General features: G+C 39.3%; 1 protein-coding gene across 8 annotated transcripts; it reads right to left on the bottom strand.

The window, feature by feature from the left end:
* Positions 1-1,345: 1,345 nt before the first annotated feature.
* On the bottom strand, positions 1,346-15,148 carry Gtf2a2 (general transcription factor 2A subunit 2). 8 transcript variants are annotated; one of them, NR_178067.1, is made up of 6 exons: positions 14,382-14,475; positions 10,422-10,540; positions 9,137-9,241; positions 8,841-8,888; positions 4,488-4,614; positions 1,346-1,649 (listed from the first exon to the last, which is right to left on the bottom strand). NR_178067.1 is itself a non-coding variant. In NM_001412186.1 (6 exons), exons 3-6 carry the CDS (start codon positions 10,491-10,493, stop codon positions 1,624-1,626), a joined length of 330 nt encoding a protein of 109 aa, NP_001399115.1. In that variant the 5' UTR covers positions 10,494-10,540; positions 10,713-10,903; positions 14,382-14,475; the 3' UTR covers positions 1,346-1,623. The 8 variants fall into 8 exon arrangements, 7 of the variants coding, with proteins under 7 accessions (NP_001399115.1, NP_445797.1, XP_038938134.1 ...); NM_001412186.1 differs by lacking the exon at positions 8,841-8,888 and adding an exon at positions 10,713-10,903; NM_053345.2 differs by lacking the exon at positions 8,841-8,888.
* Between the last annotated feature and the right edge of the window lie 1,917 nt (positions 15,149-17,065).

The following is a 17,065-nucleotide window of genomic DNA, read 5'->3' as shown; positions in this document are numbered from 1 at the left end:
CAGCCTTAAGAATGCTTAACATTGTGTCAGGAATGTAGCTACCAGAGTCATGGCTATATCTCTCTTGGTGACCTGTCTGCCTTGTCTGATCTTTGGACAGTTTTGGCTATTGTCTCAGTCAAAACAATAGCATTATGTAAAACAAAACTAATGCCTACGATAAAAGTTGGGGTCAGAGTTTTTATATCAGCTTGTCAGGCTGTACAAATAGGACCAGGTTTGGCTGTCTTTCAGTTCCCTTTCCCCAGCTCTACTGATACTAATTTTCATCCTGATGTGTAAGTTCAAGTAGCATGGGAATGCCAGATGTTCACTTTTACTGAGTGATAAGGGCCACTTCTTTATGTGAGGCCTGGATAAGCCAGCATCAAATCCATCCCTCAATCACCCGGTATCAATCTGCCACTCCAGTGTCTATAGTCATGTTCTTCATTGTATTTTCCTAGTTTGACAAAGGACACCTTTTCCCCCCAAGTACACAAAAATGTAGAAACAGATGTTGTATATTTATACTAGGACTTTAACAAAGACCTGTGTTTTGCTTGCATGTATGTATGTATGTATGTATATTCACCATATGCATGCCTAGAGCCCTCAGAAGTCAAAAGAGGGTATTGGATCCCCTGGAACTGGAGTGACAGTTGTGAGGCACCAAGTGGGTGCTGGGACCAAGGGTCCTCTGGAAAAACAAGTGCTTTTTTAAAAAGATTTATTTTATGTATATAAGTATAGTGTGTCACTGTCTTCAGACACATGAGAAGAAGGTATCTGATCCCATTATAGATGGTTGTGAGCCACCATGTGGTTGCTGGGAATTGAACTCAGGACCTCTGGAAGAGCAGTCAGTGCTCTTAACCACTGAGTCATCTCTCCAGCACCAGAACAAGTGCTCTTAACTGCTAATTCATCTCTCCAGCCCCAGGATTTTGAATAAATATTAGAATTCCAGTAATTGGTAAGATGTAGATCATTTACCAATGTATAATCACTGATAAGGGCCAGGTCAAAAATAAGTGACATGACACATAGGACTGCTGTTTGGTTCTACTATACTAGTTATTTAAAGTTCATCTCACTCCCCTAGTTCTGGTTGCTCACACAACAATTATCTTTGAATACGTTCTTTGAAAAAAAAAGTGTGTGAGATTTTCTTAGTAAAATTCCACCCACATTCAGGTCTGCTCCCCGCCCCCACCCCTGGTATGTTCAATGTCAGATAAAATTACAATTGACAAGGTGAACAGGAAATTTTTTTTAATCAAAGGACAACTTTTCTAAGTCCCTCTTCAATTTATCTGGTATTTTGACAACTTCCTGCTAACCAGCTTCAAATATTACTCACAACAAGTTTTAAAACAAGTTTTATTGAAGAATATGCTTAGGAAGGCAACCACTTTTGATTTGTCATTAAAAAAAAGTTACATTTCTTTATGCTGTGTACTAAAGGTCATTTAAGAGAACAGAGTCACATGCTTCTCTCTGTGGAACCCTTGGGTAGGTATATATAGCACAGTGTTGTTATTTCTGCACCGTGAGAATAAATAAAAAAAGTCTCTTCTATGTTTCTCTTCAAAAAGTGATGAAAATAATAGAAGGTGGCATAAAAAAGCCCAATTTCTCTACTCATTCCGTGGTATTGGAACCGGTATCTAGAAACAGAAAAGAGATCAAGTCAAGGAGTGAGTCCTAAATATCAGTACTTTAGGAACAACTAGGAAAGGGACTAGAAGTGGTTTGTGGAAGGAGGAGGAGGCTGGTGGACAGGGGCACTCTGGAAAGGCCTGCCAAGGTCAACAGCTTCCTTCCCAAGGCAGAGATAAGATACAGCCTAAGTGTTTGCTGTGGGCTAGTATAAACAAGTTTTTTCCAGGTCACATCCCGCTGGGAAATACAGCAACCCTCTGTGTCTGTCTACTGTTGCCCTTAACTCTGCTGCTTTAGTGGAAACACAGCTTAATTTTAGGATACCAATTTTTAGAAGACTGAACTTAATTTTTGAAGGCCAAATTATATTTTATCCATGTCTATGATTTCATCTTTTCCTGTGGTTACAGAAAAAATGGAGTCCACCACAACCATTTCTTAAGCATTTAAATCTTGGTTGAGGATCAATTACTATGGTTTCCTTTAAATGAAGGCAGCTCCCCAGTGACCACCTAACTGGAGTTGACACAGGTAATTTGCTACTTCTTATTGTCTGAGGTTGGAATACTATCTTGTATCTTTAAGCAAGAACAGCACCAAGAAGTACCAGGCAGAAGATCCTGGAAGTTAACACATTTATCCACACCAGGCTCTTTCTGTTATAAAGGTGGCTCGGAGGCTTTGTTGTTTGGTTCAAATGAGTGAGTCTGACCTTCTACTATGCACATCTCTCCTGCTCAGTACAGTAGCCACTGGTTAGCAACATGTAGCTGTTTAAAATGTAAATTAATTCAAATTAGCTAATGAAATGAAATAGGATGAAAATATTTTAGTTGCCCTACTCACATTTTAAGTGTTCAAGGGCCATGCGTGACTACTAAGGATGCAGACAGAACATCTTCATTATGGAAATGATGCTCATCACCCGCTTCTTCCCCAGGGCAAGGACTTCATACATGTTGAGCCCTCTATCAATATGCTATCTCCAGCCCTCTTTTTACTCTTTCAAGACAGGATTTCATTTAAGTTGCTCAGGCTGGCCTTGAGCTCGCTCTACAACTTAGGCAAACCTTGAAGTTGTTATCTCCATTTCAGCGTCCCAAATAAAGCAGATTACAGTTCTGTGCCACCTGGCCCATTTATATCAATTCAATTAATGCATTTATTCTATGGCCTAATAAACACTTAAAAGCTTAAGGGTTAAAATGATGTTATTAGCTAAAATTACAAGAGAAAATACATGAAAATATAAATTATTTCAAATATAGAAATGTAATCTTGTAGTGCAGGAAACAGTACCACCTTTGTAGAAATGAAAAATAAAAGGTGATCTAAATGTACATTGTTCCTAGCAAAAATAAAATATCATAAGCATCTGTTGGTCATACAAAGAAGTCTCTACGACTACAGCTGAGGAGCCCTGGCTAGACTTCTGATGTGTAAGTCAATATGTGGTGCTAATCTCCTGGACCGTTTGTCATCTCGAAGAATTTTTTTAAAAAGACCTGAACAGGTGTGGTAGCATGTCATTAATCCCAGCATTTCAGAGGCAGAGAAAGGCAGATCTCTGAGTTCGAGGCCAGTCTGGTGTACAGAATGAGTTCTAGGACAGCCAGGACTACATTGAGGAACCCAGTCTTGAAAAATCAAAATCAATCAGTCAAAAAGGCTGAAAATTTTATATAGCCATCACAAATTATATTAAAAAGAATAATCTATGTGAAAAATAATGCATGTATAAACATATCTCTGTGCACAGATGCATTACTATAAAAATACATTCCTAATACTTGAAAATCATTTTACTTATGAAGGTGAACACTTATCTGTAGAGGTGGGACATATATGGAACTTTTCTGTATTCTCTACATTTCTTCAGTGATTAGATATTTCCTTAAAATCCAACTATAACTAGGCAGGGTGGCCCATGCCTTTAATGTCAGCTCTTAGGAAGCAGAGGCAGGAGAAGCTGAGTCTGAAGACAGCCTGGTTTACACAGTGAGTTCCAGGCTGGTCAGGGCTGCAGAGATCCTGTCTCAAAAACTAAAACCAAAACAAACAAAATCCACAAGAAATGGGGACATTACTTTCTATATTTCTCTTTGCCTTCCTTCTCATGGCTCCCTCCCTTTTATATACTCCAGGGACTGGTACTTTAAACACAAGCTGCTTGGATTATAAATTAAATTAAACCCCCAATAAAACAGGCTGGGGCATGACTTAGTATTAGACACAAATACAGCAAGTACACGGCCTTGGGCTCTATTTAAAAATAAATATAAATAAGCGGCCATGAAGCACCAGGTAGAGGTGTGCCACTTTAACAATGTCTGAGGACCTGAAAACACTTCAAGGTCTGATATGGAAAATTCTCTTGTATAAAATGTGCAAATCCGAAAAATGAGTATCTCATATTGTAACTGGGAGGTTCATGATTACTTTAAATCAACTTTAAAATAATTAACTTCTTATATATAAAGTGTAAGGTTATCCAGCAACACAGAAATCTTAAGATAAATGGTCAAAACTACATTACTTTCTTAAAGAGCAAGGTGGCAGTGAGAAACCTAATGACTGCTTCAAATAAATAATGGAAGGAAATTTAGGAAGTAGCTTATTTTCTTTGCACATGAATCAAATCTGTGTTAAGTGTCTACGTGTCACCTGGGTGTACAGATGAAAGGTCAGTAAGAGGTCAGATATAGAATCCTGAAGCTAGGTTTTTAATCTGAGGGTCACCTGGCCACTTTCCCTTGAGGTTTTCAGAGAGATCAAGATAATTAAAGAGCAGAAGAAAATATTTCAACAAAGTTTGCTTTCACAGTAATTAGGTGAGTACTTACTTTTACCATCACAGGCTACAATTTTCACTTTATCCACTTTAATAAGTTCTGTCACCTCTCTGAATTCAACATCATTCAATACAAAAGTCCAAACATTATCGCAGAATCTGTATGTATTTAGAGAGCCCTTTAAAACAAAACATTGAGAAATGCCATGAGAAGCCATTGTTTTCCCTCCTGCTTTATTTCAAAGCAACTCAAGAAAGCTCAGCTACCAAGTATATAGCTGCTAAACACAATGTGCTTAGCTTAATATGTTTAATTAATTACTTAATTTCATCTATTTAGAAAAAGCAAGAGAAAACCCTGATAAGTCAGCCCAGGGAAGAGTTTAAAAACATTTTAGCTAGCCAACTATTTTTAGTACTCTAAAACAATTTGCAAATTACTTACCTGAGAGGAAAAGCTGTATGAAAGCTTGAATTTGTGTGTCTACTGCCCTCTTGCGGATAAATTATGAAAATTCCACCATTTGCGTTCTCTCTTGAGAAAGGATCTGGCTAAGAGCCCTGGCTAACCTGGAACTCACTATGTAGACTAGGCTGTCCTGAAACTGTCTACTTCTTTCTCCCAAGCGTTAGGATTAAAGATGTGCATCACTACACTCTGCTCATTTGATTAAAAAACTTTATAGATATATGCATATGTCTATGTGTTTGGTTCATGCTTGCCTGAATTTAAATGTATGTACTTACCAAACCCATTTTTTTTTTTTTTTTGCAAGAGCAGTAAGTGCTCTTAGTCATTAAACTTTCTCTACAGCCCTCACTTCTGACTTCTTGTTTTTTAAGACAGTATTTTACTACGTAGTCCTGTCTGTCCTGAAATTCAGTATATAGACCAGACTGGCCTCCAACTCAAAGAGATCTGCCTCTGGAGTACTAGAATTAAACACATGCACCTGGCTCCATTTAATATCTAAGACTCCATATTTCATTGTGTGTTCGTTTTCTAAACTTGTATAAAAGCAGAAATTAAAAAAAATTAAGCCAAATTCTATTACTGGCTCAAAAGTATTACTATTATCTATTCTTCGAGACTACGTCTAAATCAGTTTTTTTTTTTGTGACTCTACATAGTGTCATGTTAGCCTGAAACCAGAAAATTACCAATCTGTCTATCTCCATTTCACCATATCCATAGCTGTCAAGTTCTGTTAGAAGTGCCTTTTAAAGTCTCTCCATTTCTAGCCATCCCTTGTTAGAACTGTAGTAGAGCTACTTTGACCCCTCTGATTCAGCAGGCTAGGAGGCATGGTTTTCTGCCTCTAGCCTCATTCCTTGGTAACCCACTGTTCATGTCAACACCAAAAAGGCAAATCGAATGTGGTTAACAGTCCTTCATGACATCCTAAAAACATTAGCGCAGAGTGTGGACTTGTTGGAGCTTATAGTTTCTTTAAGGTCTCCTTCACACCAGTCCCTCCTGAAGCACTGTTTTCTGGAACTTCCTACCCTATTCCTCCTACAGCACCACCACTCCTTTATTTGACTGATTCATTCTTCACGACTCAAGCCCTTTGAACTGCACATCTGCTCTACTCCAATGTGTTCTCCTAACACTGCTAACAGATCCGTTTCAACCGTCTGCTTGCTGAGCTGTGCTGGTAGCAGAAAGCTTGCTTTCTTCTGTATTCTCAGAGTCTACAAATCTCGTACATGGTACTTATTCATGTCTATTTAGTTTACAGCCATCAGTTTTTAAAAAAAATCATCCTTATGTTTAGGTTCAATCAGTTTTCATCAATATGGATGATACTTTAGGACTAATTTAGAATTTTTTTGTTTAAATGTCTTCTGCTTAATTTCACATGTGAGTGTATGCATGCATGCATAATTCATATTAGGTTTGGATTCCATTTTGTTGGTGTTTAAACTAATACTTTTTTCATACTTAAAATATTTCCTTCTATCTAAGGATATGTTGCTGCTCCTAGATAAAAATCTAAACCAAAACAACAACAACAAAGAAAACAAGAAAAAAACCAACACCCCCAACCCAACCAACCAAAAACAAAAACAAAAAAAATCAAACAAAACAACAAAGAATCAGCTTGCAAAGGACAGTGGACTTTTACTATGTATAATTTTTAGTTACTCAGATATCTGTTTTTTCTTGTATTTCATTTAAGGCTCAGAACCTAGTATCTCACCTATAAGAACTGGAAGAGGAGTTCCATTTTAAATGATTTAGACTCATTCGTTTTGTTCAAAGAGTTCCTTGTAAAGTGAACACTTGCCTTTGGCTCAATACTGATTTTACCAATGGTCTTAATAGAGTCTTTTACTACATATACACAATAGGTGGCATCTGCATTTCTTTTTTTTTTTTTTTTTTTCTCCTTTTCTTTTTTTCGGAGCTGGGGATCGAACCCAGGGCCTTGCGCTTGCTAGGCAAGTGCTCTACCACTGAGCTAAATCCCCAACCCCGGCATCTGCATTTCTAAAGTTAAATCAGCAATTTAAAAATTACAGTACTCATTTGTAGAGACAACAAAACCACTAAAGTAAAAGAAACTGGTGAAAGGAGGAGTATTTTTCTTGATCATTTAAATGTTTTAATGCTTAGTGTTGAAGCTCAGTATTATGATGTTTAGGTAGCCATTTCTTCTATCTATGGCCAGACATTCTCGTCAGTGCATACAGAGACTTTTTAAAAGCCTCGTGTATATATATTAATTCTATGTGAATTTACTGTATAAAAATCTACCACGAGTTATCTGCTATTTATTTTTGACTTTTTTATTAAGAAATGTCAACATGTAAACTATTAAAGCTTTAGTTCTCATATTCAAAGATTGTTTTAATATCACTTATACAGAATTTACTTAAGGCTTTGAAATCAAAAGTTGGCTTATATGTTGGGTATGATGACTCTATTCCTAAAACGAGTAGACCTAATCTTATTGGTAGCAAGATTATTATATATAAAAAATACATATTTATATTTGGTCAAGCAATGTGACTTGGAAAATTAAGTAATGGCAATATATTACCTCTTTGCTACTAAGCTAAACAGAATGCTTCATACACGTAGTTAGCTGTAACCCAGGGGCAGGGTATAGAAGCCTAGGCTGCAGCAGTAGTAATGGAAAAAGAAAAAATAACTGGAAAATTAAGACCTGGTCAGGGCACCAAGCCATTACAACTCTTGGAAAATCGGTAAGACTCACAAAACACCATGCATGAGAAATGAAAGTGTCCAATTAACTTCTGCCAGAGACCTACACTAGATACTTCTCCCAGATTTCCAGGTCTTGGGACTCTTACTACCTCTGATAAGTAGTCCACAGTAACTTCCAAACAGCCAAAACTCATGTAGTTTAACATGGATCAATTTAAAATAAAAGTTGAAATTTTAAACTGGGCAGATTACTACGAAAAACTGTCAGAAACTCTACTGTTAAAATTCAAGAATCCACTTGTCAAATTTTATACTATTAGAGACAGGACACTCCCCTTCTCACTTCTTTGAGTCCTGGCTATCCAAGCACTTGGTCTGTAGACCATGCTGGCCTCAGAGGCAGAGACAAAGGCAGAGGCAGAGTGCTATGATTAGAGGTATGTGCTATTATGCTTGGCTGATACCTTTTCATTTGACTGTTTATGCGTGTAGTTTGTAAATAAGTAAAACTGATAAGACATTTATATATAACATAAACATATTTTAATCTCTTGAGTAAAATATAAGTCAAATAGAGACTGTATCTATCATGTTTACCTTTGCATTTTCAGTGCCTACAACCTAATAGGCACTTAAATGCTTAAAAAATACATTCCTTTGTATTTTATCAACAAAACACTCTTCTTGCCTCAACACAGAGGTTTTCTTTTTCTTTTTCTTTTTTTTGGTTCTTTTTTTTCCGGAGCTGGGGACCGAACCCAGGGCCTTGCGCTTCCTAGGCAAGTGCTCTACCACTGAGCTAAATCCCCAACCCCAACACTGAGGTTTTCTTAAATGTAAAGTAACTCTTCGGTTCTTTTCCTGTATTGGCCTTCATATGCTTTAAATTTATTTGTATAGTAGGGCTGTATATCTTGTAACATAGTGTAAGAAATTAGAGAAACATAACAGGGTAACAGCAAACATCTTTGTCCACAATGCAGCTCTACCGACATCACATGGTAAACAGTTTTGCCACATTCTGCAATGAGTTCTTAATTCTAAATCACCATAATATTGAGAGTGGTATTTGGTTCAAAGCAGAGATGATCCAAAAGACAGCCAGCCACCAGAACAGACTTTATAAGCCAAGCTATTTAAGGGCAGGTGGGAGGCGACAGGAAGACTCCACAGATAGCCACGCTGTCCTGAAGAACAGGGTGTGGAACTTAAGAATCACTCATCACTTACCTTCCGTCTCGCAGCTGCTAGTTTCAGGCCTTTGAAATCTCAGTAATTCTCCAGGGGGGAAAAGTCAAACATATATAGGAAGATTTGTGAAACAATAAATTAAAATCTAAAAGCAATTCTGTATCACACGGAATAGATGGACTTAGCACAGCTGACTTAAAAACAGCAAATCATTCAACTACTATAGAACAAGTTCCCAAACCAGACTAGCCAAATCTTCCTGCTATGATGAATTAAGTCTAAGTAAGCTTTCAGAGTTAACATGTAGACTTCCAGATACAGGAAAATATCCTTACCCTGAAATTGACTCTGTTCCTGACTCTCTGAGCCAATGCTGAATTTATAGCTTTATCAAACTGAAGTAGAACTTGAAGGGCAAGCTGGGGGGTGATCTGTTGAGACTAAGAGAAAAATGAAGAACATAAAATTTGCTAAGGGAAGAACATTTAAGACAAAGCATACTGATCATAGTCTAAAAGTAACATAAGTTTATCAGAACTGTGAAGAAGCAGCCCTTAGTCTCCTGTGATAAGGAAGCAAAGCCTGACAATCACTGCCCTATCTTGACAAGAAAAGGAAACTTGTGGTGAGTTGCAAAGCCAAAAACGATTTGCTAATTCTTCAGTGGCTAGACAAAATATTCAACAAATGGGAAAACAAGTTTTTTCTTTCTTTTGTTTTGTTTCAAGACAGTGTTTTCTGTGTAGTCTTGGTTGTCTGAGCACTCATTCTATAGACCATGCTGGCCTTGAACTCCACCTGTTTCTGCCTCCTGAGTGCTGGGATTAAAGGAGTGCACCACCATTGTGCAGCTAAGTGTTTTCCTTAATAAAACATGAGACCTATATATAAAGAACAAAACAAAGCCAAATCATACCAAAGTCTATATAATAACACCAGAGCAGATGGGGCCAGGCATGGCGGTGCACAGCTGCAATCCCAGCAGGTGGGGGCAAGCGCAGGAAGATCAGAAGCTGTAGGCTATTCTCTCTCTCCCTCCCCCCATCTCTCTCTAAATATTTATTAATTTTTATGTATATGATTTGTCTTTATACACACCCAAAAAAGGGAATCGGATCCCATTACAGATGGTTGTGAGCCATCATATGGTTGCTTAGAATTGAACTCAGGATGTCTAGAAGAGTAATCTGTACCCTTAACTGCTTAGTCATTTCTTCAGCCGTTCTAGGCCATTCTTAACTACAGACCATTCAATGACAGCCTGGACCCTGTCTCAAAAAACAACTTCACTCCTAAACTTCCCTCCAGACCCCAAGAAAACATAAAAAGAAATACTTAGCACTTTCTTAGTTGTATGATTTGAGTAAGATTAATTCTTCTAAAATTGAAATAGAAATTCAAAGTTCTAACTCAAATTTCAAAGAACTTTATAATATTGGGCAGAATTACTTCTAAAATGATATAATTTACCTTTCTTCTAAATTTGAGATGAGAAGACTACTTTCAGGGATCATTTTTGTAGTTTATCATTGAACCTCAGAAGGGAAAACCATTAACTTTAAAATTTCGTAACAAAAAAATTTGAAGATGTATATAGACCATGTTTATGTCTGACCGCACCTGTATGAGCTCATCAAGGCTCTCTTGAAGACTGTTCCCCAAAGTTGTATTTCTGTATAACTGATATGCCATGGCTTAAAAGGAAGCGATTACTTTTTCTTCAGGCTTGCATTGATGTCCTACAAATTTAATATAAAAGACCAACTTGTAACAATGTAAATTGTATACAGTAGCCTATCACTTCATGTATTCTAACATGGAACTATGAGAACTCGATTATAGATTACTACATTAATTATCTTATAAGTTCAAAGAAGTTGATTTTTCTGATTTTACCAGTATAGTATTTACCTTTAATTCAGTATGCTGACATATTCATTAAAATGTACATCTTTATTTTCCCACAGGTTTCTCTTAGTGTAGAATTTTCCACATAGCATACATTCTACCTGCAGTCACATAGTGACTTGACATCTATAATTGGGACCTTTATTTTTCTGTTTTCTTAAAATTCCATTAGAGTTTTCACCAAAAGGATGGCACTACGATAGGAAACAGAGGCAAGATAAATAAAGATGAACAGGTCCTAGAATCTGTCTACAAAGAGTAATGGACACACAAAAAATTTAAATTTTTGTGTAAAAAGAAATAATACATTGTAATGATGTAGGCTGCTTGAGTTGGCTTAGAAAAGCTTCCCAGTCTTCAAAGGAAAGCTACCCTAGGATGGGTAAAGGTGAGAGGAGGGTAAGAAAAGCCACAGAAGTGTGAAGTGTAAGGTTTGTGGAAATCTCTGTGAGTAGAAAGGAGCAGCAGGTGAAGCTGAAGCAGAGGCAAGATAGTTTGCCCCACAAGAGAGCTGAAGGCAACAAAAAGCCCTTGAAAAAAAAAACTTCAGGCAAGAAAGGTAAAAAATCTGGCTTATGGGACCTGAAAGGGGTTATAGGAGTATAGACTTAACACATTTATTGACCTCATAGTACTTATAGTCCAGAGATGGACGGGAGACATATTCAAACAATCATTATCAGATAAGACATGGTGAGGCTGGAAAGGTGGCTCAACAGTTAAGAGCACTGGTAGCTCATCCAGAGGACCCAGGTTTGATTCCAAGTACACACATGGCAGCTCGAAACCAACTGTAACTCCAGTTCCAGGGGATCTCACATACATACATGCAGGCAAAACACAAATGCACATAAAATGAAAATAAATCTAAAAAACAAACAAACAAAAAACCAAACCAAACGAAACAAAACAAAAAACCCTTCCTGAATCCTAAGGAGTTCCCTCCCATCCAGGAAGGAGTACCATGAAATTTAGCAAAACTAATGACCAGTAGGTCATTATACTTGGTCAGCAACTGACCCAACAGATCACAGAATCTGGGTTACCACTCTAAGTTCTTTCCTCCCTGCTCATGGAACCGTACTTTGTTTTCTTTGACAATTCTTCCTCAGCTCCCTGACTTCCTGAATTACCTACCCTAAGGCTCCAAAGTCTTCCCTTCACCTGCTTCCCCATTCGTTATTCCATCTAATCCCGTCTATGTGTTGATGACTTTCAAACTTGTATCTCTTTCCCTCATTTCTCTCTTTGTACTCTACATAGAAACAATTATCAAATAGCTAAGACACCTCTCCTACAGTTGGGAGCAAATGCAGAAGACCTCTTGCAGAAAACCCTGGTTCAGTTAGAGGCACCTGCACTGGGCAGGTCTCAATTGGCTGTAACTCTAGCTCCAGGGAATCCCATGTCCTCTTCTGGCCTCCATGAGCACCCACATACATGCACTCAAGTGCACACTCACACAGAGTTCCACTCCTATCAATAACTAAGGCTCACACATACATGGTACTGTCTTCATCTACTGTACTAGATGCTACAGGAAGATGGGGAAATCTAGTTCAGCTATGTATGTACCACTCAGAACAATGCATGTAGTATGCATTCAAAAATATTTGAGTGAAAACAGTTGGCATGTCAAAGTTCTAATATAAAACATTAGAAATACATTTACATGGGCATATTTCTACTTTACTGACAAAATTAATGAAAACTAGAATCATACAACTGCATCCACCTATTCACTTCTGCCTGCACCCATACACTCAGTCTTTCTGTCAGATCTGTCATTATAGTCAACATGCTTTTATCTGCATGCAACTTTCCACCTATCAGGCCCCTTTCTCTAGCATACTTGAAGATTTTGTTTAACATTTCAAGTGATTCCGTTCATAATCGAACTTTCCCTTTTTTCCACCATTTCTATCTGCAAGCAAACTGGCAGCTCCTTCTCTCACTGTAGATGGAGTAACAACAACAACCACTCACATCAACTGCCCTGACACCTACATTGTATTCCTCAGATTGGCAAAAGTCATTCCACGGTTTTCCATTTTCTCCCCTGCCCTACCACCACCACTACTAAACTCACACCAAGCGTTAGGCTCTAACTGTATAAAACTTGATGCTGCAGGTAACCAATGGTGCGCTAAGGCTGATCTTTACTAGACTGGAGACTCTGACACAAACGACTTCTTATGGTTACAGGATGAGTTTTGAGTTGTCTTCTTAGATTCACTGATTCATCCTGCTGACTGACCTTCTCTAGGCTTGCTTGTCTGGATCTCTGCCTCCTGGGTGCTGAAATCAAGGATGTACACCACCATGCCTGGCCCTTCCTCCAGTCTTTACAATCATAAGACAGTATTTGACTGTTTACTATTTTTGTTCTAAATACATTTACGAAGTAAATTTACATTCATTTCTTATGACTTTGAACATCAGCTGGTGATTCCCAATTTCACACATCCTCCTACGGATTCTCAATTCTGGAACTAATTTATTCAAAACCTCTATGTGTCCTTTGTATCTCAGCTGAAGTAACACTATACTTCTACTATACTTCTATGGGCTCTCAAAGTCACATAAACCATAAAGACAGTGCACTTCCTAGCAAATCTTGTAAGGGTAACCTTCAAAATGAGTCCAGAATCTAACCATTTCTCAACATTCCCATTATTACTTCCTTGCGCAAGTTATTTGAGTCGTGGTGTCCAGATTTCCTTTACTTTATACTTGTCCCCGACATCTTATGATTTACAGTGGGTTATCTTTTGAAACTATGGACAAGAACCTGTTTTCCATCAGCTTCCATCAGGCCTGACGATCTGGCTACCCTTTATGTTTGGTTTTATCTACTTTCCACCTCCCTTTGCACTCTTAACTGCCCTGAGCACGACAGGCATGTTACTGCCTTTGTGATGGCTGTTCTTTTGCCTGAAATGTTCTTGCTCAGCTATTAATTTGGCTCACACACAACTCCTATAGTTCCCACTTAATTGCGCCTAAAATGACCACCACACTATGAACTCCGACATCCAACATGAAACTTCTCCAAACCCTTTATCTCGCTAACATTGTTTTGATAGCACCATCTGCCAACAAGATGCATAACGGTCTTATATTTATTTTCTGCATAAAATGTAAAGTCCACGAGGGCATGAATCATTACGTTTTGTTCACTTGATGTAACCTGCAGGCCGAGAACAGTACTGGATACTGGACCGGTGTCAAACAAAACATTTAGTTCGTTGAAGGTAAAATGCCAGTCAGTAGGTGTGTGTGGAGAAGGTCCGAAAACAGTCAGATAGATATAAACTTTTAAAACAGGCCAGGAGGGAGCCATGCCACGCTCTATCTGACATCTAAGCATTTAGAAAACAGCTAACAGCGACTCCAGCGTCTAATGAAACTTGTTGCCTCGGCCATCTCCAATCTTTCAAGATAGCGGCAGCTGCAGAACTTCGGAGTCTCATCCTCACTGTGGAGCTGGAGCGCAAGCGCTGTGTGCTTGCTTGGTCTCAGAGCTAGACGCCGGTCTACTAAGCGCGGCCTGAGGAGAGGAGGCTGCTCCCGCGCGGCTGTGTCTGCCTGGGGTCGGCTTCCGGCGGGCGCAGCGCCCCGTACCGCCCGCCCCGCCGCGGCCTCCCCGCTCCCGGCCCCGTCGCCGCCTACCTGAGGGAAGGCGCTTCCGCCGCGGCGGTAGCAGAGCCAGGTAGGGAGCCCGCTGCGACCACCTCAGCCGCGGAAACCGCAGCCCTGTGCCAGTGACCCGGAAGTGCTCGCGCAGCCCGGAGGTGACGCCACAGGAGCCACCGCCCGCCCCCACCTCAGTTTCCGAGAAGGGGCGTGGTCTCTCCCACTGGCGCTGAGGAAGCAGAGTCCCGTGAGGTGCTTGTCAAAATTTGTGGCTGCAGTGTAGTGCAGTGAGAGGTTTGTGACTCATTAATCCTTTTTACTTGGAAGATCTGCTGCATAAACTTTGTGCCCAATACAAAAGCAAATACGTGGATATTCTTACTTTCCAGAATTTCAGATTCTTTTCCATATTAGCCCGGGCACTTGGTTTTCTGCTTTCAAAACAGCAGCTATAGGCACTACAAATGGCCAATTGAGTACATGAATTGTGACTTTGGAGTCAGTGCAAACACCCGAGGTCTGGGAATTAAACATGTTCTCCTTCGTGCCATGCTGTAGGTTTCCCCTTTTAAAATCATATCCTTGCAATACAAACTAGTTAAACAATTTGAAACTATGGAATACAAATCTGATTAAAGTTCAAATAGTGTTAAGATTTTCAACAGGTTGACCTCGTTATCAAAAGAACCAGAAGGGTCCACACTGCAGGGTTGTAAAGGCCTGATACTTGAAAGCTTCATCAGGTAATTCAGTATAAAAAGTTAACAATTAAAGATGAAAACAAGGCACAAATGTATATTCCAACTGATTTATTAAGATGCATTAATATTATGGTAATACGTGTAACAAATGAGGACACACCACTGTATTCCGAACAAGTCAAAGGAAGAGAAAATAGCACACTTTGCGGATGCTAAAGAGCTGCTTCTCACTGCCTAGAACTAGAGCCGTTTCCCGAAGACAGACAGACTGAATTCTCACTGAAATGACAACACTAGAGTCAGTACTATGTAAGAACAGCAAAAAGGTCACAGTGAGTTAATTTTGTCTAAGTGACAGCATGTGAGCTCCTAATGAAAGTTGTTTTGAAGTATGAAGCAAAGTGCAACAGTGTTTGATCAACTCCGAATTGTGTTCTATGTGAACAGAACCCCAAGGACTGGGCAAGCTGGCAGCCCTGAACACCAATATTTACTAGCTGGGTTTTCATGAGTAAACATTGTAGCGGCTGTTAGGACATTAACCTTTGGAAGTCTATATACGAAGGTAGGATGGAGTATACAAATACACAAAAACTTCGAATTCCAAGTTTTAATTATTGTAGGAAATTTAAGGCAGTTATCTGAAATAGCTTTTATCATTTTAAAACTAATTTTAATGCAATGTGTTACTCCACCATCACGCCCACCCCACCCCACCCCCAAACCCAGGGCAGGTTTCACTCTGTACACCCGCTTAGGTTGTCCTGAACTTGCTAAGTAATCCAGACTGGCCCCCAACTCCTAATCCTTCTGCCTTAGCCTCCAGTGTTGGAATCACATGTACATGACCATGGTAGGTCCTAAAATGATTGGTTTTCACCTGGTGCTTGATCCTAAAATGTTCTATGTGAATTTCTCAAAGTATTTTAAATTTGGTTCCACACCATTACATATTATATATAATAGCAACAAACTGCCCTATTCAAATTAAAGTTACCTCTTACTGTTTCACATCCTGTTTTGTTTCAATTACCATTAAGAACTTAAAAGCTCCATTACTGTCTTCTGCCATCCTGATTCTGAATTCAGAATTTAGGATCTCAGAAGGGGAGCTGAAGGTAAAGGGGTCCTCTGACAGGTCATTTGTACCAGCTTAGAACACAGCTTAAACCTAGTTTCTTGATGGTCTTAGCAAGGCCCACTACCCAATTCCCATTTTCTAGTACAAAGTAAACTCTCACTAGTACAAGTGTTCACCTGTGTATAGATTTTTCTTATTCCAGCCCTCTGAGATATGACTGATCAATGTCTAAAATACCAAAGGAAAACAGGGGTGAGGGGAGGGAGGGGAGGCAGCAGAACAAAACCAAAGCAGAATGGGGTGACTACCTCTATTGTCAACTATCTGTGTCTCTAACAGTGTTAACAATTTTTCTACATTTTGAGACAGGGTTTCTCTGGCTGTCTTGGAACTCAGTCTGTAGAATTCAGAGATCAGCCTGCCTCTGCCTCCAAAGTGCTGGGATAAAGAGTGTGCACCACTATCTTCCAGCAACAATTCTCTACTTAAAACACGGGACAAAGAATGCCAAAGCTACTGTCACCTTTCATAGAGACCTACCAATTCCATCAAGAAACTGGCCTGCTCTGCTACATGTGTCACAGTGCTAATTCCCAGCACACTTCATGAGATTATCTCTTCAAGTTCCCTGAGCACTCACATACATGGCTGCAGGAACATGACACAAGTTCTCTGGAAGAATACTGTCAAGGAGCTGGTGACACTTAAGTCATGACAGGTAGCACAGAAGCCAACATTAACGTTACCAACTGTGAAGGGTGGGATTGGTCTTGACATGGAGACTGTAGCTGCTACGCCATTGTTCAGACCTGTTTCTGCCTGAAGATGCAAAGGACAGGAGAGTATCATCCCAGGGCTACCAGCAGTTCCCTCGTCAATCCATGCCTTACATCTGTTTCTGTATGGAAATGGGAAATGAAACCACCGGCAGCTATACA

The sequence above is a fragment of the Rattus norvegicus genome, chromosome 8, assembly GCF_036323735.1.
Source record: "Rattus norvegicus strain BN/NHsdMcwi chromosome 8, GRCr8, whole genome shotgun sequence".
In the NCBI taxonomy this organism is placed as follows: Eukaryota; Metazoa; Chordata; class Mammalia; order Rodentia; family Muridae; genus Rattus; species Rattus norvegicus.
This window is presented reverse-complemented; position numbering and strand designations above follow the sequence as displayed.